The sequence below is a fragment of the Ursus americanus genome, chromosome 33, assembly GCF_024610735.1.
Source record: "Ursus americanus isolate L20-20 chromosome 33, mUrsAme1.1.p, whole genome shotgun sequence".
In the NCBI taxonomy this organism is placed as follows: Eukaryota; Metazoa; Chordata; class Mammalia; order Carnivora; family Ursidae; genus Ursus; species Ursus americanus.
In genome coordinates, this window is record NC_142159.1 from 29249635 (window position 1) to 29265260 (window position 15626).

Genomic DNA, 15626 nt, shown 5'->3' on the forward strand with positions numbered 1-15626 from the left:
AAAACAGCAGCCAAGCAGGGAAACAGCAGGGTACCATGTGGACGGAGGACCCCTCCTGATGACTGTCTCCAGGGTCTCTGTGCTGCGGCACAGCAGTGACCAGTATGCCCCCAAACACTGGCCCCCTGTGGCCCCCCACTCAGATGGGAGGAAGGGCTGCTGACTCAGCAGCTGCCTGAGGTTGGGAGGTGGGCCGAGGGGACTAGGGAGCCATAGCTCAGAATTTAGACTTTGGGTTTTATGTAACTAGAGGCCAGTGGAGAAGTTAAACCACAAACGGACATTGTCACCTGCCCTGAGTTTTTAAATGACCCCTGAGAGACGGACTGAATGGAGCGTGGGGCGGGGGGGGGGGTAAGGTGGGAGGAAGCTGGGAGGCCAGCTAGGAGGCCGCTGTGGTCACCCACTCCAAGCCAGAGGGGTCCAGGGGAGGTGCTGAGACGGTCATCTGAACCCACTGAGACCAGAGAGCCCCTGACAAGGGGGCCAGAGGCAGGTTTCCACTCTGGACATGGGTTCCAGTTCCTGCTGCACCCGCCAAGGAATGGCACTGGGGGAGCTGGGTGAACCAGCTGGGCCAAGACTCCCCCTGGCCAGCCACCCCCAGCACGGTGCAAATGACAAATCTCATCAGTGAAGGTCCTTCCTCTCCCTAAGTCCCACTGTCCACGGTGCTCCAGCGGCTGGATAGAGACCATCTCCTCCCTGGAAACCCAGCAGACCTGAGCACTGAGCCCAACCCCTCCAGGCCGCGCTCTCTCCTGGGGAGTTCCCGATTCCGCCCTCAGCTCCTACACGCCGGGCCTGTCCTCAGACCCCTGACCGTCCTGTGTCACAGGCCTGAGGTCACCAGGGAGGCTGTAGGAGCATTTCCAGCACTCCCCACCCCCTCCTAGGAAAGCCTGCGGACCCCTGACCGCCCTGCTGGCCAGGGGGAAGCGACAGAGACACAGTTGCCGAGGACTCAGGGCTCAGAGCCAACAAAAAAAAACCTAGTTTAATGTTCACTACCACTGTGGGACCTGGCAGAGCTTGGTGCTCCGTCCCAAAATTCTGGAGAGATTCTTCACATCCAGCTCCCAGCATTCCCGAGGCCGCAGATGCCACCCAGACCCCCAGCAGTCTCGGTGGTTCACCTTGTGCACGCTTCCTCACACTGTGGGGCAGCAGAGGCCTCGTCAGGCTGGCCACCCTTCCCGGCTTCGAGGGCAGCTGGTCCCACCCACCGGCAGTCTGCAGCCCAAGTACTGGACACTCCCCTCCACCCGGGCACAGGAGGCCAGCCACCAGGACCCCACTAATGCTGGCTATGGTCACCTTGGACAAGCCCTGCCCGACCCCGCCGAGGCTAAGAGGACAGGAGGCTCGTCTGCCTTGCAGCCCTGGGTAGCCCTCTGCCGTCTGGGGAGGGCCCTGCTGTGCCTACCATCTAGCCACCCTGCCCCTGGGTCCCTGGGCTGACAGTGACATCCTGGGCTGCCCTGAGCACAAAATTCCCTGAAGCCTGCAATGTCCAGCCTAATACCTGGCCACACCCAGCACTCAACCCAGGGAAGGTGGGTGTGTGTAGGGGGCTGTTCTTAGCAGGCAGTGCCCCCCCCCCGCAGGCCCAAGCTCACCTGGGGCGACTCACTGGCACAGCCTTCTGCAGAGATGCCCAGGGTCTGCAAGATGGTCTCCTGGGGAACATAGTCGCCTGGGGACTTCTGGACGAAGTGTAGCAACACTCTGTCACCACCTACAGCAGCGGGGAGGCGGTCAGGGTACCCCTGCAGGCTGGGAGGATGGAGGCAGCCCTGGTTGTCCATGACCCCACCTGGTTACCCTGACCAGTGGGCTGTTCTGGCCACATCCCACCCAGTTAAGCCAATGCTCAAGAACTGGGCCACCCCACAGAGAAGACTTGACAAGACCAACAAACCAGAGGAGTAAGGGAGGAAAAGAGGGTCAGGGCATGCCGCCAGGTTCAGCAAGACCTTCCGACCCCATGCGACCAGGCACTGACCTCTGACGCCCCTTTCCCAGCCCACCTTTGGTAACCACCAGCAGCCCTCCGCTCTGCAGCAAGTCCCCAGACAGGTTCCCCTGGATGCCGACAGCTTTGGCCTGGAGGGAGGGGAGCGGGTCCAGGTCAGTCCTAGAGGGAAGTCCCACCACCCCAAGTCCCACCCAGCCTTGGCCATCACAAACCTTGAGGGCCACATCGCGCACAGGCTTCCCCAGGGCGGCCGGCACAATGCTCAAGCCGTTGTACCTGTGAAGACACAGCGGGCCTGTCCAGGCTCTGGCTCTTCTCTGAAGCCTTAGCCCCAGCGCCTGTCCCCAGACTACCAGGTGCACAGACCAATTCACACAAGCAAGCGTCACCTTATCTGACCAGGGACTCAGGCCATCCAGCAGGCCTGGGGCCCCGCAGAAGATCTGGGGAGCGTGGACTGGCCCCCATGCTGGATGACCGGGGGCGGGGGGGACGGCGGGGGCAGGTTTGGCTCAGCTGGCGCCACTAATCCAGCCCAGCAGCAAGCATATGTATGACCCAGGCCCCGGAGGGGCTGTGATGGCCCCTAGGCACGAGGCTCCAGGCCTCCTCTGCAGCCTGCTGGGGGTCGATCTTGGGTGAGAAGCCTAACCTACAGTTGTAACAGCCCCCGAGAGACAGCCCTGCAGAAGGACCAGTGGAGCAGTGGATCCCCCAGGGCCACACGCTCAGGAAGAGGCCAGCAGCGAGAGGCTGAAGAAGCAGTGCCCCCACACTCACCGCCTGAAGCCCAGCTCCCTATAGAACTGCTTGCTCTCATCCAGGTAGAGCTCTGCAAAGCAAAGGCCACAGGTGTGTACTCGGGCCCATCCACCACCTGGCCCACCCTCCTGCATCCAGCCCCCTGTCCACCCTTTCTTGCCCACCCAGGACAGGGAAGAGCAGAGCGGAGCTGAGTGTCCCCACTGTTAGAGGAGGAGTGGAGACCCAGAGGTGACAGGGAAAGGGAGGAGTAGGACTCGCCTGGACTCTGCCACTCGGCCCAGGGCTCTGCGGGGGCATATGCTGAGTGTCAGGGAGAAGAGTCTGGCAGGGTGGGAAAGTGGGGGCAAGCCGCAGCCTTGTCCGAGCTACTCCTTCAGGCTCCTGGGAAGGTAGGGAACTTGCGGCTACCCAGTGATGACCCATGGTGGTGATTGGAGGCCAGCATCACCCCTGGGTCCTGCCACTGAGCACGGTGGGAGGGACATCATGGCTGGGGGATGCAGGTAAGGGCAACAGGTGGAGAACCCAGGAAAAATGACTGGAGATCCTGGAGCGAGAAGGGTGAGGTCTGGGCAAGGAGGGGATGACCTGGGCCCTGAGCTTGAGGGAGGGTCTCAAGGTAGCTGGAGGGGCTACAGTGGGAGGAGAGAAGCAGAGCACAGGCACCTCCAGCGAAATAGCCGCCGTCCAGGAACTCCTGCAGGCCCAGGGCCTCGGGTCCCACGCCCACCAGGCGCACGCTGTGCTGGTCCAGTAGCCCCTTGAGGCTGCTGAGGTCCTGGGCGATCCAGCGACACACCGAGCAACCGAAGCGCCGCAGGCCAGCCACCACGCATGCTTGCTCCCGCCACAGACTCCGCAGCTCCACGGCCTGCGTGGGGTGGGCGAGGGGCGCCGCTGGACCACCGCCTTCGCGCATCAGCGTCCCCAGCTCCACCGCGCAAGCCCCACGACCCTCTCAAGACCCCCGAGGCCAGCCCGGGATGCCATCGCCAGGGAGCACCAGCAGGTGCCAGGAGCCCACCCACCGTCCTCCGCTCATCCGGCCTCACCTCCCCGGTCACTGCATGCTTCAGGACACACGCACCCACGCGGGCAAGGTCCACCGCGCTCATGTCTTCCTGCCGCCCTGCTCCCTACTGCGGACCCTTCTTGGGGTTGCGGGCCCCACTCCCGGCCGGCTTGGCCACACCCCTCCCACCCAGGCCACGCCCCCAGCCCGGGTCTCCTTCCCGGCCCCGCCCCCAGGTCCTGTCCCCTCTGCCGGCCCCGCCCCGGATGGTTCACCCCCGCCACCCCTCAACGCCCCTACCACAGCCCCGACGGCTCCTCGTCACTTGTTTTGCATATGCATAAGCCCGTCGGCCAATGGGGTCAATGCGCCGGCTGCCAGGGGGCGGGGCGGGGGGGGACGGAGCTCGCGGAGGGGCAGCAGGAGCGTGGTGCGCCTGCGCACGGAGCTGCCTCGCGTGGGGTCAGGCTCCGATGCGGGCGCAGGCGCAGAGCGGAGGAACCCGCGGGGTGTAGGTCCGGGGTGGGGGGCGAGCGGTTTGCCTGGCAGGCTTGAGGGGCGCGGAGTGAGCGCCTGTGTGGCGGCTCTGGCGCCCCGGCGGCGGTCCTACGGGCATTGGAGCACCAGGGCTTAGCCTTTACCCTGGCTCTTATTTGAGCTTTAAAATCCTATGCGAATGCATCGTTTTCTCAATTCCATGTGTGCGCTGGCTGTAATCATAAAATACCGGCAATTTCTTACAAGCGAAATAGCTTCTTTTAACCCCCAACCTTTGTGCAACATGGGCCCGAAAGAAGTAACAGCGGCTTGCTACGGGCCTTGCGACGGTGTCCTGTTTATCGCTGACGACAGCCCGGCCCCACCCGTGAGCGTCCGGTTTTACCGATGACGCCTGCGACACGGGGGCAAGAAGTGAAGCCAAGACTTCACCCAGAAGACGGTCACCCAAGCAGACATCCGCCCGCATCTGTCGTCTCCTGCGCTCAGCTTCACTCCCCAGGTCCCAAGAGACCTCCAGGGACTGGACCAGGCTGCAGACCCCAGGGGGATGCCTGCCCCTGGGGTTGGGGGAGGGAGCCCCCTCCTGACACGGCGCAGTATATCACAGGACCCCCAGTACAGAAGGGAAGACAGGCCCGAGAGACTTCTGCTCCCCTCCTTGCAGGGCTGGGAGATTGGAGGGGCTGCGGTGGCTGGAGCGGGGGCTCCTGCAGGTCTAGCCCCCATCTCACACGGAGAACATTCGTGTCCCGGGTATTGAAGCAGGAGGAGCAGAAAGAGGAAGGAGGCCACACGGAGATGGACAGCAGTCCACCAGGGAAGGAGGAATCCGGGACCCCCGCAGCTCCAGAGCCCAGGAGCGCAGCCCCCAGAGGCCAGGGCTGGTTCTGTGAGGGGGGGCTGCCACCCCCAGGGAGCGGGGACCCACGAGGGAGGCAGCCAATTTCAGGGACACCCTCAGAAGGAGGAGCGTGAGGTCAAGGACTCCTCTCCCGCGTCCTGTACATCTCCCCCTAGCGCTCCTGGTGCTGCAGGCAAAGGAGCAGGAGACCCGGTTTGGCGCCCCAGGCCCAGCCCCGCGGAACAGGGAGGTGGCCTGGCAGCCAAGGGGCGATGACAACACAGCAGGGCTGTTGGTGCCCGCGGAGCTTACTTTACAAAGGTGACTGAGGCCTGGGCGTGGGCCTGGGGCTTTTACTGAGTGGTGAGCAGGAGACAGCAGCCCCTGCCCCTGCCCCCCCACTCCTACCCTCCGGAGCACAGTTTGCACCCCAGAGACCCTGAGCCAGACCCTGTTGCTTTCTGAGCCCGTTGACCCATCTGTGAAATGGGAGCAAGAATTAACCAACCCAACCCCCTCCCAGGGACAGGTGGGGTGTGGACCCAGTGGGTGGGGCTCAGGGAAGGCAAAGGGTCACCCCTCCCTCACTCCCACCATGGTGGGGGGCACTGAGGGTGCTCCCCCTCCCCCAGCCTCCAGTGGTCTGGGGAGAGAGCCCTTGTGCAGAGCTGGGCTCAGGAATGTGCAGGTGGAAAGCAGGCCACCCCAGTCCCAGACAGAGGGCACTGCGTGGGAGATGGGGTTCCTTTGGGGGAACGGTCACCCTCTTCAGTAGACGCTGTGTCAGGGAGCAGGAAACCAGGAGGGCTCCTTTTGTGGCCTTGGTGCAGGGGCTGGAGGGAAGCCGCTGGGTGGCTCCCTGGGTGTCAGAGGAGCAGAGGAAATGCAGATGCACATTTCGGGGTGGGGGGCACCCAGCTCTATAGGAAACTCAGGGGAGAGGCCAGGAGAGCTTGCTCGCCAGAACTTCGGGCTCCCTGAGTGGGGCAGGAGGAACTGTGCCCATGGCTGTGCTTCTGTGGTCCTGCCTCCCGTCTTTGCGTAGCCCTCCCCTTCGCGAACACTTCTGCTTTGCTGGCCGGCTCCTGCCTCCTGCACGGCCAGCCCTGTACCCCTCTCCCGCCCGTCACCGTGGGGTCCTGCGGGGTCCTGGGCCCTGGCAGCTTGGCTCCCACAACGGCAGATATTGGCAGACTGAACTGAGGCCAAGTTTCGAGAGATAAGCCTCCTCATTGGGCCACAGACAGTTTCTCTTTCCCTTTTGATTTAAAGAAGGCAGGTTACTGGTGGAGTGCAAGCTTGACCTGCTGGCAGGGGTCCTGGGACAGCGGCTAGGGAATGAGGGGTCCTGAAGAGGGACATGGAGCCTCTTCGAGGCTGGGAGCTGCCCCCCTGGAGCCTGACACCCAAGGCTGATGCCCTGCACCAGGTGAGTCCCCTGAGCCTATGTGTGTCTGTGTTCCAGGGCTCCCTGGTGACCCCAGTCCTGACGCCCAATGTGCCCAGCCCTGTCCGTGGACCCTGCCCTGGGCCACATCCACTTCCTGTCTCACATGGGCTTTTGTCCCCCAGCGCTGTTGCTCTGGGCTGACCCAGCTCCCGGCACCCAGTCCCCTGATCCCCGAGAGTGGGGGAGCAGAGTGGAAGGAAGTCATACCCACCAGCAGCTGAAGTGGTGCTCCGGCAGCCAGGAGCCACTTTTGGCTCCAAGCCCCCATCACCCCCAGCCCTCTGAGCCTCAGCTTGCTCATCTGTAGGACGGGCTTGTGGGTACCTACCATGGGCTGGGCGACACTGGATGGAGCATGAATGCAACATGATATGAATGACTGTCACGTTGCGAAGTAGTTTCTAAACTGGAGTTCTGTTTGCTCAACAAATTAAAAATTGCTTTTTAATATGTCATCAAAAAGTATACTTTGAGGTGGCTCAGTCAGTTAAGCATCTGCCTTGGGCTCAGGTCATGATCTCAGGGTCCTGGGATTGAGCCGGGGAGCAGGGCTCCTTGCTCAGCAGGGAGTCAGCTTCTCCCCCTCCGCCCCTCCTCCCTGCTCATAGGTGCTCTCTCTCTCTAAAATAAAATAAAATAAAATAAAATAAAATAAAATAAAATAAAATAAAAAGTATACTTTGGCAGGATGATTTAAGAGTATGTAAATATCCTGTTTGTCTCTAAACTTTCTGGGAAATCGGGAGAAGCAAGGATAGCATGTACGGAGGGGCATGCTTGGAGGAGACTCTTTGAGGCTGTGCAAGCATTCCTTTCTTGATTGTTCTTGACTAAACAACAGCATTCGACTGGAAGCAAGAGAATTCTCCTTGCATTCATTCATTCATGTGTCCAACATGCCTTGGCATCATGGCGGGCTTTATGGTTCCAATCGTATCCACTGAATTTCAGTCTATTGCTCTTATATATTTTGGTCTCCAAACTGTCCCACATTTTTCCAGCCAGAGACCCTTTATACTGGCTTATGGATTTTTTTGACATATTCCTATCAATCCATAAGTCCTCCCTTAATTTCTGGCCCAACAGGATGTTCCCAGCTATCTGGTTCTTACCCAGCCCCAGTCTTGGGAGCAGACATTTTCCCAAGAAACCCAAATTACCTTTACAGAGAATAGATTTTTTTTTAAGATTTTATTTATTTATTTGACAGAGAGAGAGACAGCCAGCGAGAGAGGGAACACAAGCAGGGGAGTGGGAGAGGAAGAAGCAGGCTCCCAGCGGAGGAGCCCGATGTGGGACTCGATCCCGGAATGCCGGGATCATGCCCTGAGCCGAAGGCAGACGCTTAACGATTGCACTACCCAGGCGCCCCGAGAATAGATTTTTTAAATTTGATTTACTTTTATTTTAATTCAATTACTTAAAATATAATGTGTTATTATTTTCAGAGGTAGAGTTCAGTGATTCATCAGTTGCGTACCACACCCAGTGCTCATCACATCACGTGCTCTCCTTAATGCCCGTCACCAGTTACCCCATCCCCCACCCCCTCCCTTCCAACTACCCTCAGTTTGCTTCCTAGAGTTCAGCATCTCTTACAGTTTGCCTCCCTCTCTATTTTCGTCTTAATTTATCTTTCCTTCCCTTCTATGTTTATCTGTTTTGTTTCTTAAATTCCATGTATGAGTGAAATCATATGGTATTTGTCTTTTTCTGGCCGACTTATTTCGCTTAGCATAATACCCTCTAGTTCCATCCGCATGGTTGCAAATGGCAAGACTTCATTTTTATTGATGGCTGAGCAATATTCTGGTGTATATACAGCACATCTTCCTTATCCACTCATCTGTGAATGGACATCTGCGCTCTTTCCCCAGAGTTCAGCTACTGAGGACATTGCCACTATAAACATTGGGGTGCAGATGACCCTTTAAATCACTATGTTTTTCTCCTTCGGGCAAATACCCAGTACTGCAATTACTGGGTCATAGGGCAGCTCTATCTGCAACTTTGTGAGGAGCCTCCACTGTTTTCCATAGTGGCTGCAGCAGCTCGCATTCCCACCAACAATTAAGAGGATTCCCCTTTCTCTGCATCCTTGCCAACATCTCTCTTTTCCTGACTTGTTAATTTTAGCCATTCTGACCGTGTGAGGTTGTTTTGATTTGTATTTCCCTGATGCCAAGTGACGTTGAGCATTTTTCATGTGTCTGTCGGTCATTTGGTCATTGTTCATGTCTTCCGTCCATTTCTTCACTGGATTATTTGTTTTTGGAGGGTTGAGTTTGATAAGGTCTTTATAGATCTTGGATACCAACCCTTTATCTGAAAAGACATTTGCAAATATTTTCTCCCATTGCCTAGGTTGTTTTTTAGTTTTATCGACTGTTTCCTTTGCTGTGCAAAAGCTTTCTATCTTGATAAAGTCCCTATAGTTCATTTTTGCTTTTGTTTCCTTTGCCTTTGGAGTTGTGTCTAGCAAGAAGTTGCTGCAGCCGAGGTCGAAGAGGTTGCTGCCTGTGTTCTCCTCTAGGGTTCTGATGGATTCCTGTCTCACATTGAGGTCTTCCATCCATTTTGAGTTTATTTTTGTGCATGGTGTAAGGAAATGGTCCAGTTTCATTCTGCATGTGGCTGTCCAGTTTTCCCAACACCATTTGTTGAAGAGACTGTCTTTTTTCCATTGGGTATTCTTTCCTGCTTTGTCGAAGATTGGCTGACCATAGAGTTGAGGGTCCTCTTCTGGGGTCTCTCTTCTGTTCCGTTGATCTATGTGTCTGTTTTTGTGCCAGTACCACACTGTCTTGATAAGTACAGCTTTGTAATAGAGCTTGACGTCCAGAATTGTGATGCCACCAGCTTTGGTTTTCTTTTTCAACATCTCTTTGGCTACTCAGGGTCTTTCTGGTTCCATACAAATTTTAGAATTATTTGTTCCATTTCTGTGAAAAACAGTTGATGGTATCTCGATAGGAATTGCATTGAATGTACAGATTGCTCCGGGTAGCATAGACATTTTAGCAATGTTTGTTCTTTGAATCCATGAGCATAGAACATTTTTCCATTTCTTTGTGTCTTCCTCAATTTCTTTCATAAGTGTTCTGTAGTTTCTAGAGATCCTTTACCTCTTTGATTAGGTTATTCGTAGGTATCATATGGTTTTTGGTGCCATTGTAAACGGGATCAACTCCTTAATTTCTCTTTCTTCTGTCTGTTAGTATATTAAATGCAAGTGATTTGTGGGCATTGATTTTATGTCCTGCCACTTTGCTGAACTCCTGTACGAGTTTTAGCGGTTTTGGAGTGGAGTCTGTCTCTTGGACTTTCACATAGAGTCGTGTCATCTGCGAAGAGCGAGAGAGTTTGACTTCTTCTTTGCCGATTCAGATGCCTTTTATTTATTTTTGTTGTCTAATTGCTGAGGCCAGGACTTCTAGTACTATCTTGGACAGCAGTGGTGACAGTGGACATCCCTGCTGTGTTCCTGACCTTAGGGGAAAGGTTCTCAGTGTGTCCACATTGAGAATGATACTCACTGTGGGCTTTCCATGTGTGACTTTTATGGTATTGTTCCCTCTATCCCTACACTGTGGAGAATTTTAATCTAGAAAGGATGCTGTATTTTGTCAAATGCTTTTTTCTGCATCGATTGAGAGGATCATATGGTTCTTGTCCTTTCTTTTATTAATGTGGTGTATCACAGTGAATGATTTAAGGATGTTGAATCACCCTTGCATCCCAGGAATAAATCCCACCTGGTCATGGTGAATAATCCTTTTAATGTTCTGTTGGAGCCTATTGACTAGTATTTGGGTGAGAATTTTTGCATGCGTGTTCATCAGGCATATTGGTCTGTAATTCTCCTTTTTGGTGCCGTGTTTGTCAGGTTTGGGGATCAAGGTAATGCTGGCCTCATAGAAGGAGTTTGGATGTTTGCCTTCCATTTCTATTTTTTGAAACAGCTTCAGAAGAATAGGCATTAATCCCTCTTTAAATGTTTGGTAGAATTCCCCTTCGACAAGTTCCCAGAAGCCGTCCAGCCCCGGACTCCTGTTTGTTGGGAGATTTTCGATTACTTCTTCAGTTTCCTTGTTGGTTGTGGGTCTGTTCAAGTTTTTTATTTCTTCCTATTTCAATTTTAGTAATTGATGTTTCAGGAAGGCGTCCATTTCTTCCAGATTGCCTAATTTGTTGGCACATAGTTGCTCATAGTTGCTCATAATACGTTCTTATAAATGTGTGTATTTCTTCGGTGTTGTTTGTGATCGCTCCTCTTTCATTCAGGATCTTATTTATTTGGGTCCTTTCTCTTTTCTTTTTTATAAGTCTGGCCAGAGATTTATTGGTCTTATTAATTCTTTCAAAGAAACATCTCCTCATTTCATTGGTCTCTTCTATTGTTCTTTTGGTTTCTATTTCATTGATTTCTGCTCTAATCTTTATTAATTCTCTTCTCCAGCTGGTTTAGGCTTTATTTGCTGTTCCTTCTCCAGCTCTTTTAGGTGTAAGCTTAGGCTGTGTATTTGAGACCTTTCTTGTTCCTTGAGAAAGGCTTGTACGGCTATATACCGCCTTCGCTGCATCCCAAAAGTTTTGAAAAGTTGTGTTTTCATTTTCATTTGTTTCCATGAGTTTTTTAAATTCTTCTTTAATTTCCTGGTTGACCTGTTCATTCTCTAGTAGGGTGCTCTTTAACCTCCATGTATTTGTGTTCCTTACAAATTTTCTGTTGTGACTGAGTTCAAGGTTGAAAGCATTATGGTCCGAAAATATGCAGGGAATGATCCCAGTCATTTGGTCCCAGTTGAGACCTGATTTGTGACCCAGGATGTGATCTGTTCTGGAGAATGTTCCACGTGCACTCGAGAAGAATGTGTATTCTGTTGCTTTGGGATGACATGTTCTGAATACATCTGTGACGTCCATCTGGTCCAGTGAGTCATTCAAAGCTCTTGTTTCCTTGTTGATCTTCTGCTTTGATCATCTGTCCATTGCTGTGAGTGGGGTGTTAAAGTCCCCCACTATTATTGTATTATTATCAATGTATTTATTTAATTTTGTTATTAATTGGTTTATATAATTGGCTGCTTCCATGTTAGGGGCATAAATATTTACAATTGTTAGATCTTCTTGTTGGGTAGACCCTTTAATTATGATATAGTGTCCTTCTTCATCTCTTATTACAGTCTTTGGTCTAAAATCTAATTTGTCTGATATAGAGATTGCCACCCCAGCTTTTTTTTGATGTCCATTAGCATGATAAATGGTTCTCTCCCCCCTCACTTTCAGTCTGGAGGTGTCTTTGGGTCTAAAATGAGAGTCTTATAGACAGCATATTGATAGGTCTTGTTTTATCTGCTACCCCGTGTCTTTTGATTGGGGCATTTAGCCCACTTACATTCAGAGTAACTATTGAAAGATATTAATTTAGCACCATTGTATTACCTGTAAAGTCACTGTTTCTGTAGATTGTCTCTGTTTCTTTCTGGTCTTTGTTGCTTTTGGGCTCTTTCTTCGCTTAAAGGATCCCCTTTTATATTTCTTGCAAGGCTGGTTTAGTGATCACAGATTCTTTTAGCTTCCGTTTGCCCTGGAAGCTCTTTATCTCTCCTTCTATTCTGAATGACAGCCTTGCTGGATAAAGTATTCTTGACTGCATATTTTTCTCATTCAGTGCCTCGAATATATCATGCCAGTCCTTTCTGGCCTGCCAGGCTCTGTGGACAGGTCTGCTGCCAACCTTATGTTTCTAGCCATGTAGTTTAAAGACCTCCTGTCCCGAGCTGCTTTCAGGATTTTCTCTTTACCTCTGAAATTTGCAAGCTACACTATTATATGTCGAGGTGTTGACCTATTTTTATTGATTTTGAGGGGGGTTCTCTGTGCCTCGTGGACTTGAATGCCTGTTTCCTTCCCCAGATTAGGGAAGTTCTCAGCTATAATTTGCTCCAATATACCTTCTCCCCCCACTTCTTCCTCTGGGACCCCAGTGATTCTAGTATTGTTCCACTTTATGGTATCACTGATCTCTCAAATCCCTCCCTCATCATCCAGTACTTGTTTATCTCTCTTTACCTCAGCTTCTTTATCCTCCAGCATTTTGTCTTTCATATCACTGACTCTCTCTTCTGCCTCATTTATCCTAGCAGTTAGAGCTTCCATTTTTATTGAATCTCAACAATAGCCCTTTTGATTTTGACCTGATTAGATCTCAGTTCTTTTATTTCTCCAGTAAGGGATCCTCTAGTGTCTTCTATGCTTTTTTCAAGCCCAGCTAGTACCTTCATAATCGTCGTTTTGAATTCTAGTTCTGACATCGTGCTTATATCCACAATGAGTAACTCCCTGGCTGTCAGTATTGCCTCTTATTCTTTTTTGGGGTGAGTTCTTCCATCTTGTCATTATATCTTGCAGAAAGTGGTCGCTTTTCTATTTGTAGAATTGCAGCAATCCTTTTCTCAGATCTGCAGTAGGGCTTGCAGGTGTTCTGAATGATTTGATAGCTAGCTAGCTGAATTCCAGGGACCAGACGAAATTAGGGTCCCCTACTCCTCCACCATCTTACCTCTCTCTCCCAGAGAATGGATTTTAGAACCCAGCATGAGTAGGGGTGCTAGCTGTTGCTGCAGTATCTTTGCTTCTAGGATTTCACAGGGAATGATGTAGAAATTGTGCCCCCACAGCTCCCTACACTCATGTGTATCACAGGCACGGATGCATTGAGAGACACGTAAACACAAGCTCACACCGAGAGCTCCAGTCCCAGACAAACCACAGTGCGCATCCTCCTCTGTTCCTGAAAGGAACCCAGTTTCCTTTGTCCAAAATTTGTTTGCTCACTGGCTCAGTCCTAGAAGACACAGACCCTTGTCTTGGGGTTGCTGCCCCTGCGAGAATCCTGCCAACGAACGAGTTCAGTATTTGCTTGCAATTATTTTTTTCTTTTGTCCAAATACCATTCTCCAAAGTTGCATAGGTTAGTTTTTCCTTTCCTTGGTGGTGGTTTTATTCATTCGAAATATAATTTTGTTCATTATTTGAGTTTCCATTGTTTTACAAGTTTGCATTCAACCCTTGTTGATTCAATCTATTGTTAACACTAGAAATATACAACTGCCAGCTATTTTACCAGCAAAAAATGGGTTTATTTGGGAATAGCAATCTGAGACGAGCAAGCTACAGCAAAGCTCCGCAAGTGCAGAGAGCAAAGCAGAGGCGAACGCAAGGGCCTCTTTCCCGGAGGAAAGCCGAGGCTGGGCGAGGCCCTCATCCACAAATACTGCGGCAAGCCAGCGGTTTGAAATGTAGTGACGTTTCATTGGCTGGGCTGTGACTGTTCTCATTGGCTGAGCTGTGTCTGTCATTCATTGGCTGGGCCGTGACTGTTCTCATTGGCTGGGCCATGACACCTCTCATTGGCTGGGCTGTGACTATTCTCATTGGCTGGGCCATGACATCTCTCATTGGCTGGGCTGGGACAGTCTCTCATTGGCTGGGCTGTTGCTGGGCTGGAGGAAGCTTTCCTTCCTTGCGCTGGGATAGTGAAATAGTAGCATCCACCTGCAAGGTCTGCCTTTTCCTGTGTGGTCAGCAGTTGGCCAGCAGTGCGGCCCCTGTCTACTCCACGGGGCCTGTCGGCTGAGGGCAGGCCTGGGCAGGATGCTGGCAGGGCTGGCTGCGAGCTGCAGTCCCCAGCAGCTCCTGCAGGCGCAGAAGGCTCCTGGGGTCGCCCCTCCCCTCCCACACCACCGCGCTGACCGCTTGCCCTCTGCCCTGGGTCAAGGAGAGTTCCAGGATGTTAGCACGAGGACACTTGTCCACTGTCTGCCATAGCCGAACCTGGAGCTCTGAAGGATGCGGGAGGACAGCCTGGGTAAGACCTCGTGATCAGCGCGCAGGACGCCCACCAGGACCCACACTGCTCTCCTCCCTCCTGGGCTCTTGGCAGGAGTCCCACGGGACCGGCTGGCGGCCACAGTGCCAGTTCAGCAGGACTCTTGCTGTGTTGCCGGAGAAGGGCCCCTCCCCCTCCCCTGGGCACCAGGACCCCTACCCCTCAGAACCCAGAGATGCCCGATGAGAGCACATTCCTCAAGGGCATGGGGCTCAGCGTCCACGCAGCACTGGAAGGGAAGGGCTGAGAACTCAGCCGGGGACTGAGGAAGCAGGGAGACACAGTCCAGCAACCCTGGTCTCAGTTTCCCCACAGTTGGGACCCATAGGGTGGCAACTGCAGTGTCGGGACTCCCGCAAGGAGAGGTCTGCCTTGTCCCGCACCCACGCCAGCTCAGCTGCAGAGCAAGGACCCACCGGGCTGGCAGGGCGCTCTGAGCTCTGGCCCTCAGCTGGCCAGGGGAAAGGGCACTGGGAGCAGAAAGAGCTGTTCACTGATGGACTCGGTTTTGCTGGCCAGGGTGGTCCTACTTCACTCCCTCAAAACACTGGGCCGGGCAGGAGCAGGAGGAGATAGGGTGGAAGCAGAAACAGACACAGGGGTGAAGTGGACACGAGGAGGGGTGGGGTTTGCAGAGGGGAAGCAGGCTCAGGCCTGCGGGTGGGCAGCCACAGAGGGCTCAGGGCTCCAAGGGCTGCAGGAGAGCAGAGAAGGACAGGGTGGGGAAGGGCTTGCAAAGGCTGGGAGGATGGCCTGACAGCCAGGCCTGGCAGGCTCAGGGTGCGGCTGTGGGTTGAGTCCCTTGGAGCAGGGACTGCTCTGTCCCATCCTATCCCATCGCTCTCCTCCAGAAACCTCTTAACCAGTTCCCCCCCAGATCGGTGAAGAGGGGCCACATCTCATGAACACAAAATAAATACATCGATTAACGAGCCCGTGGATGCCTCTATCAGGGATGTGTGATGTGGGCAGTGTACACACAGTGGCTTTGCGCTGCCCCCAGGCCCCGTGTCGCCTCCTCCCATTGTCCTGAGCTCCTGGCTGAGGCTCTGGGCTGGTCTCTGGAATCCTTTGGGCATCTCCTCCATGGCTGTGTTAAAACCCTTGGATCTGTGTTTCTCAAAAAAGGCGCCTGGTAGAATTGGGGCAAGAAATTTGCAGAAGGACTCAAAAGGGCTAAAATGT

At 53.3% G+C, this 15626-nt stretch overlaps 1 protein-coding gene across 1 annotated transcript; it reads right to left on the reverse strand.

Annotated features, from left to right (window-relative positions):
- Positions 1-971: 971 nt before the first annotated feature.
- PRXL2B (peroxiredoxin like 2B) lies at positions 972-3953 on the reverse strand. Its single transcript, XM_045803364.2, has 7 exons — positions 3796-3953; positions 3410-3614; positions 2759-2810; positions 2191-2254; positions 2031-2106; positions 1620-1738; positions 972-1156 (listed from the first exon to the last, which is right to left on the reverse strand). Exons 1-7 carry the CDS (start codon positions 3856-3858, stop codon positions 1133-1135), a joined length of 603 nt encoding a protein of 200 aa, XP_045659320.1. The 5' UTR covers positions 3859-3953; the 3' UTR covers positions 972-1132.
- Positions 3954-15626: the final 11673 nt, after the last annotated feature.

Bases quoted from the DNA above. Each gene is read 5' to 3' on its own strand.
- PRXL2B (XM_045803364.2), bottom strand. From the start codon at position 3,858: ATGAGCGCGGTGGACCTTGCCCGCGTGGGTGCGTGTGTCCTGAAGCAT. The intron at 2,255-2,758 runs GTGAGTGTGGGG...GTGTCTTCACAG, and splicing joins AGGGAGCTGGGCTTCAGGCG to GTACAACGGCTTGAGCATTG. The intron at 1,739-2,030 runs GTGGGCTGGGAA...CCGCTGCTGTAG, and splicing joins GCTGCTGGTGGTTACCAAAG to GTGGTGACAGAGTGTTGCTA.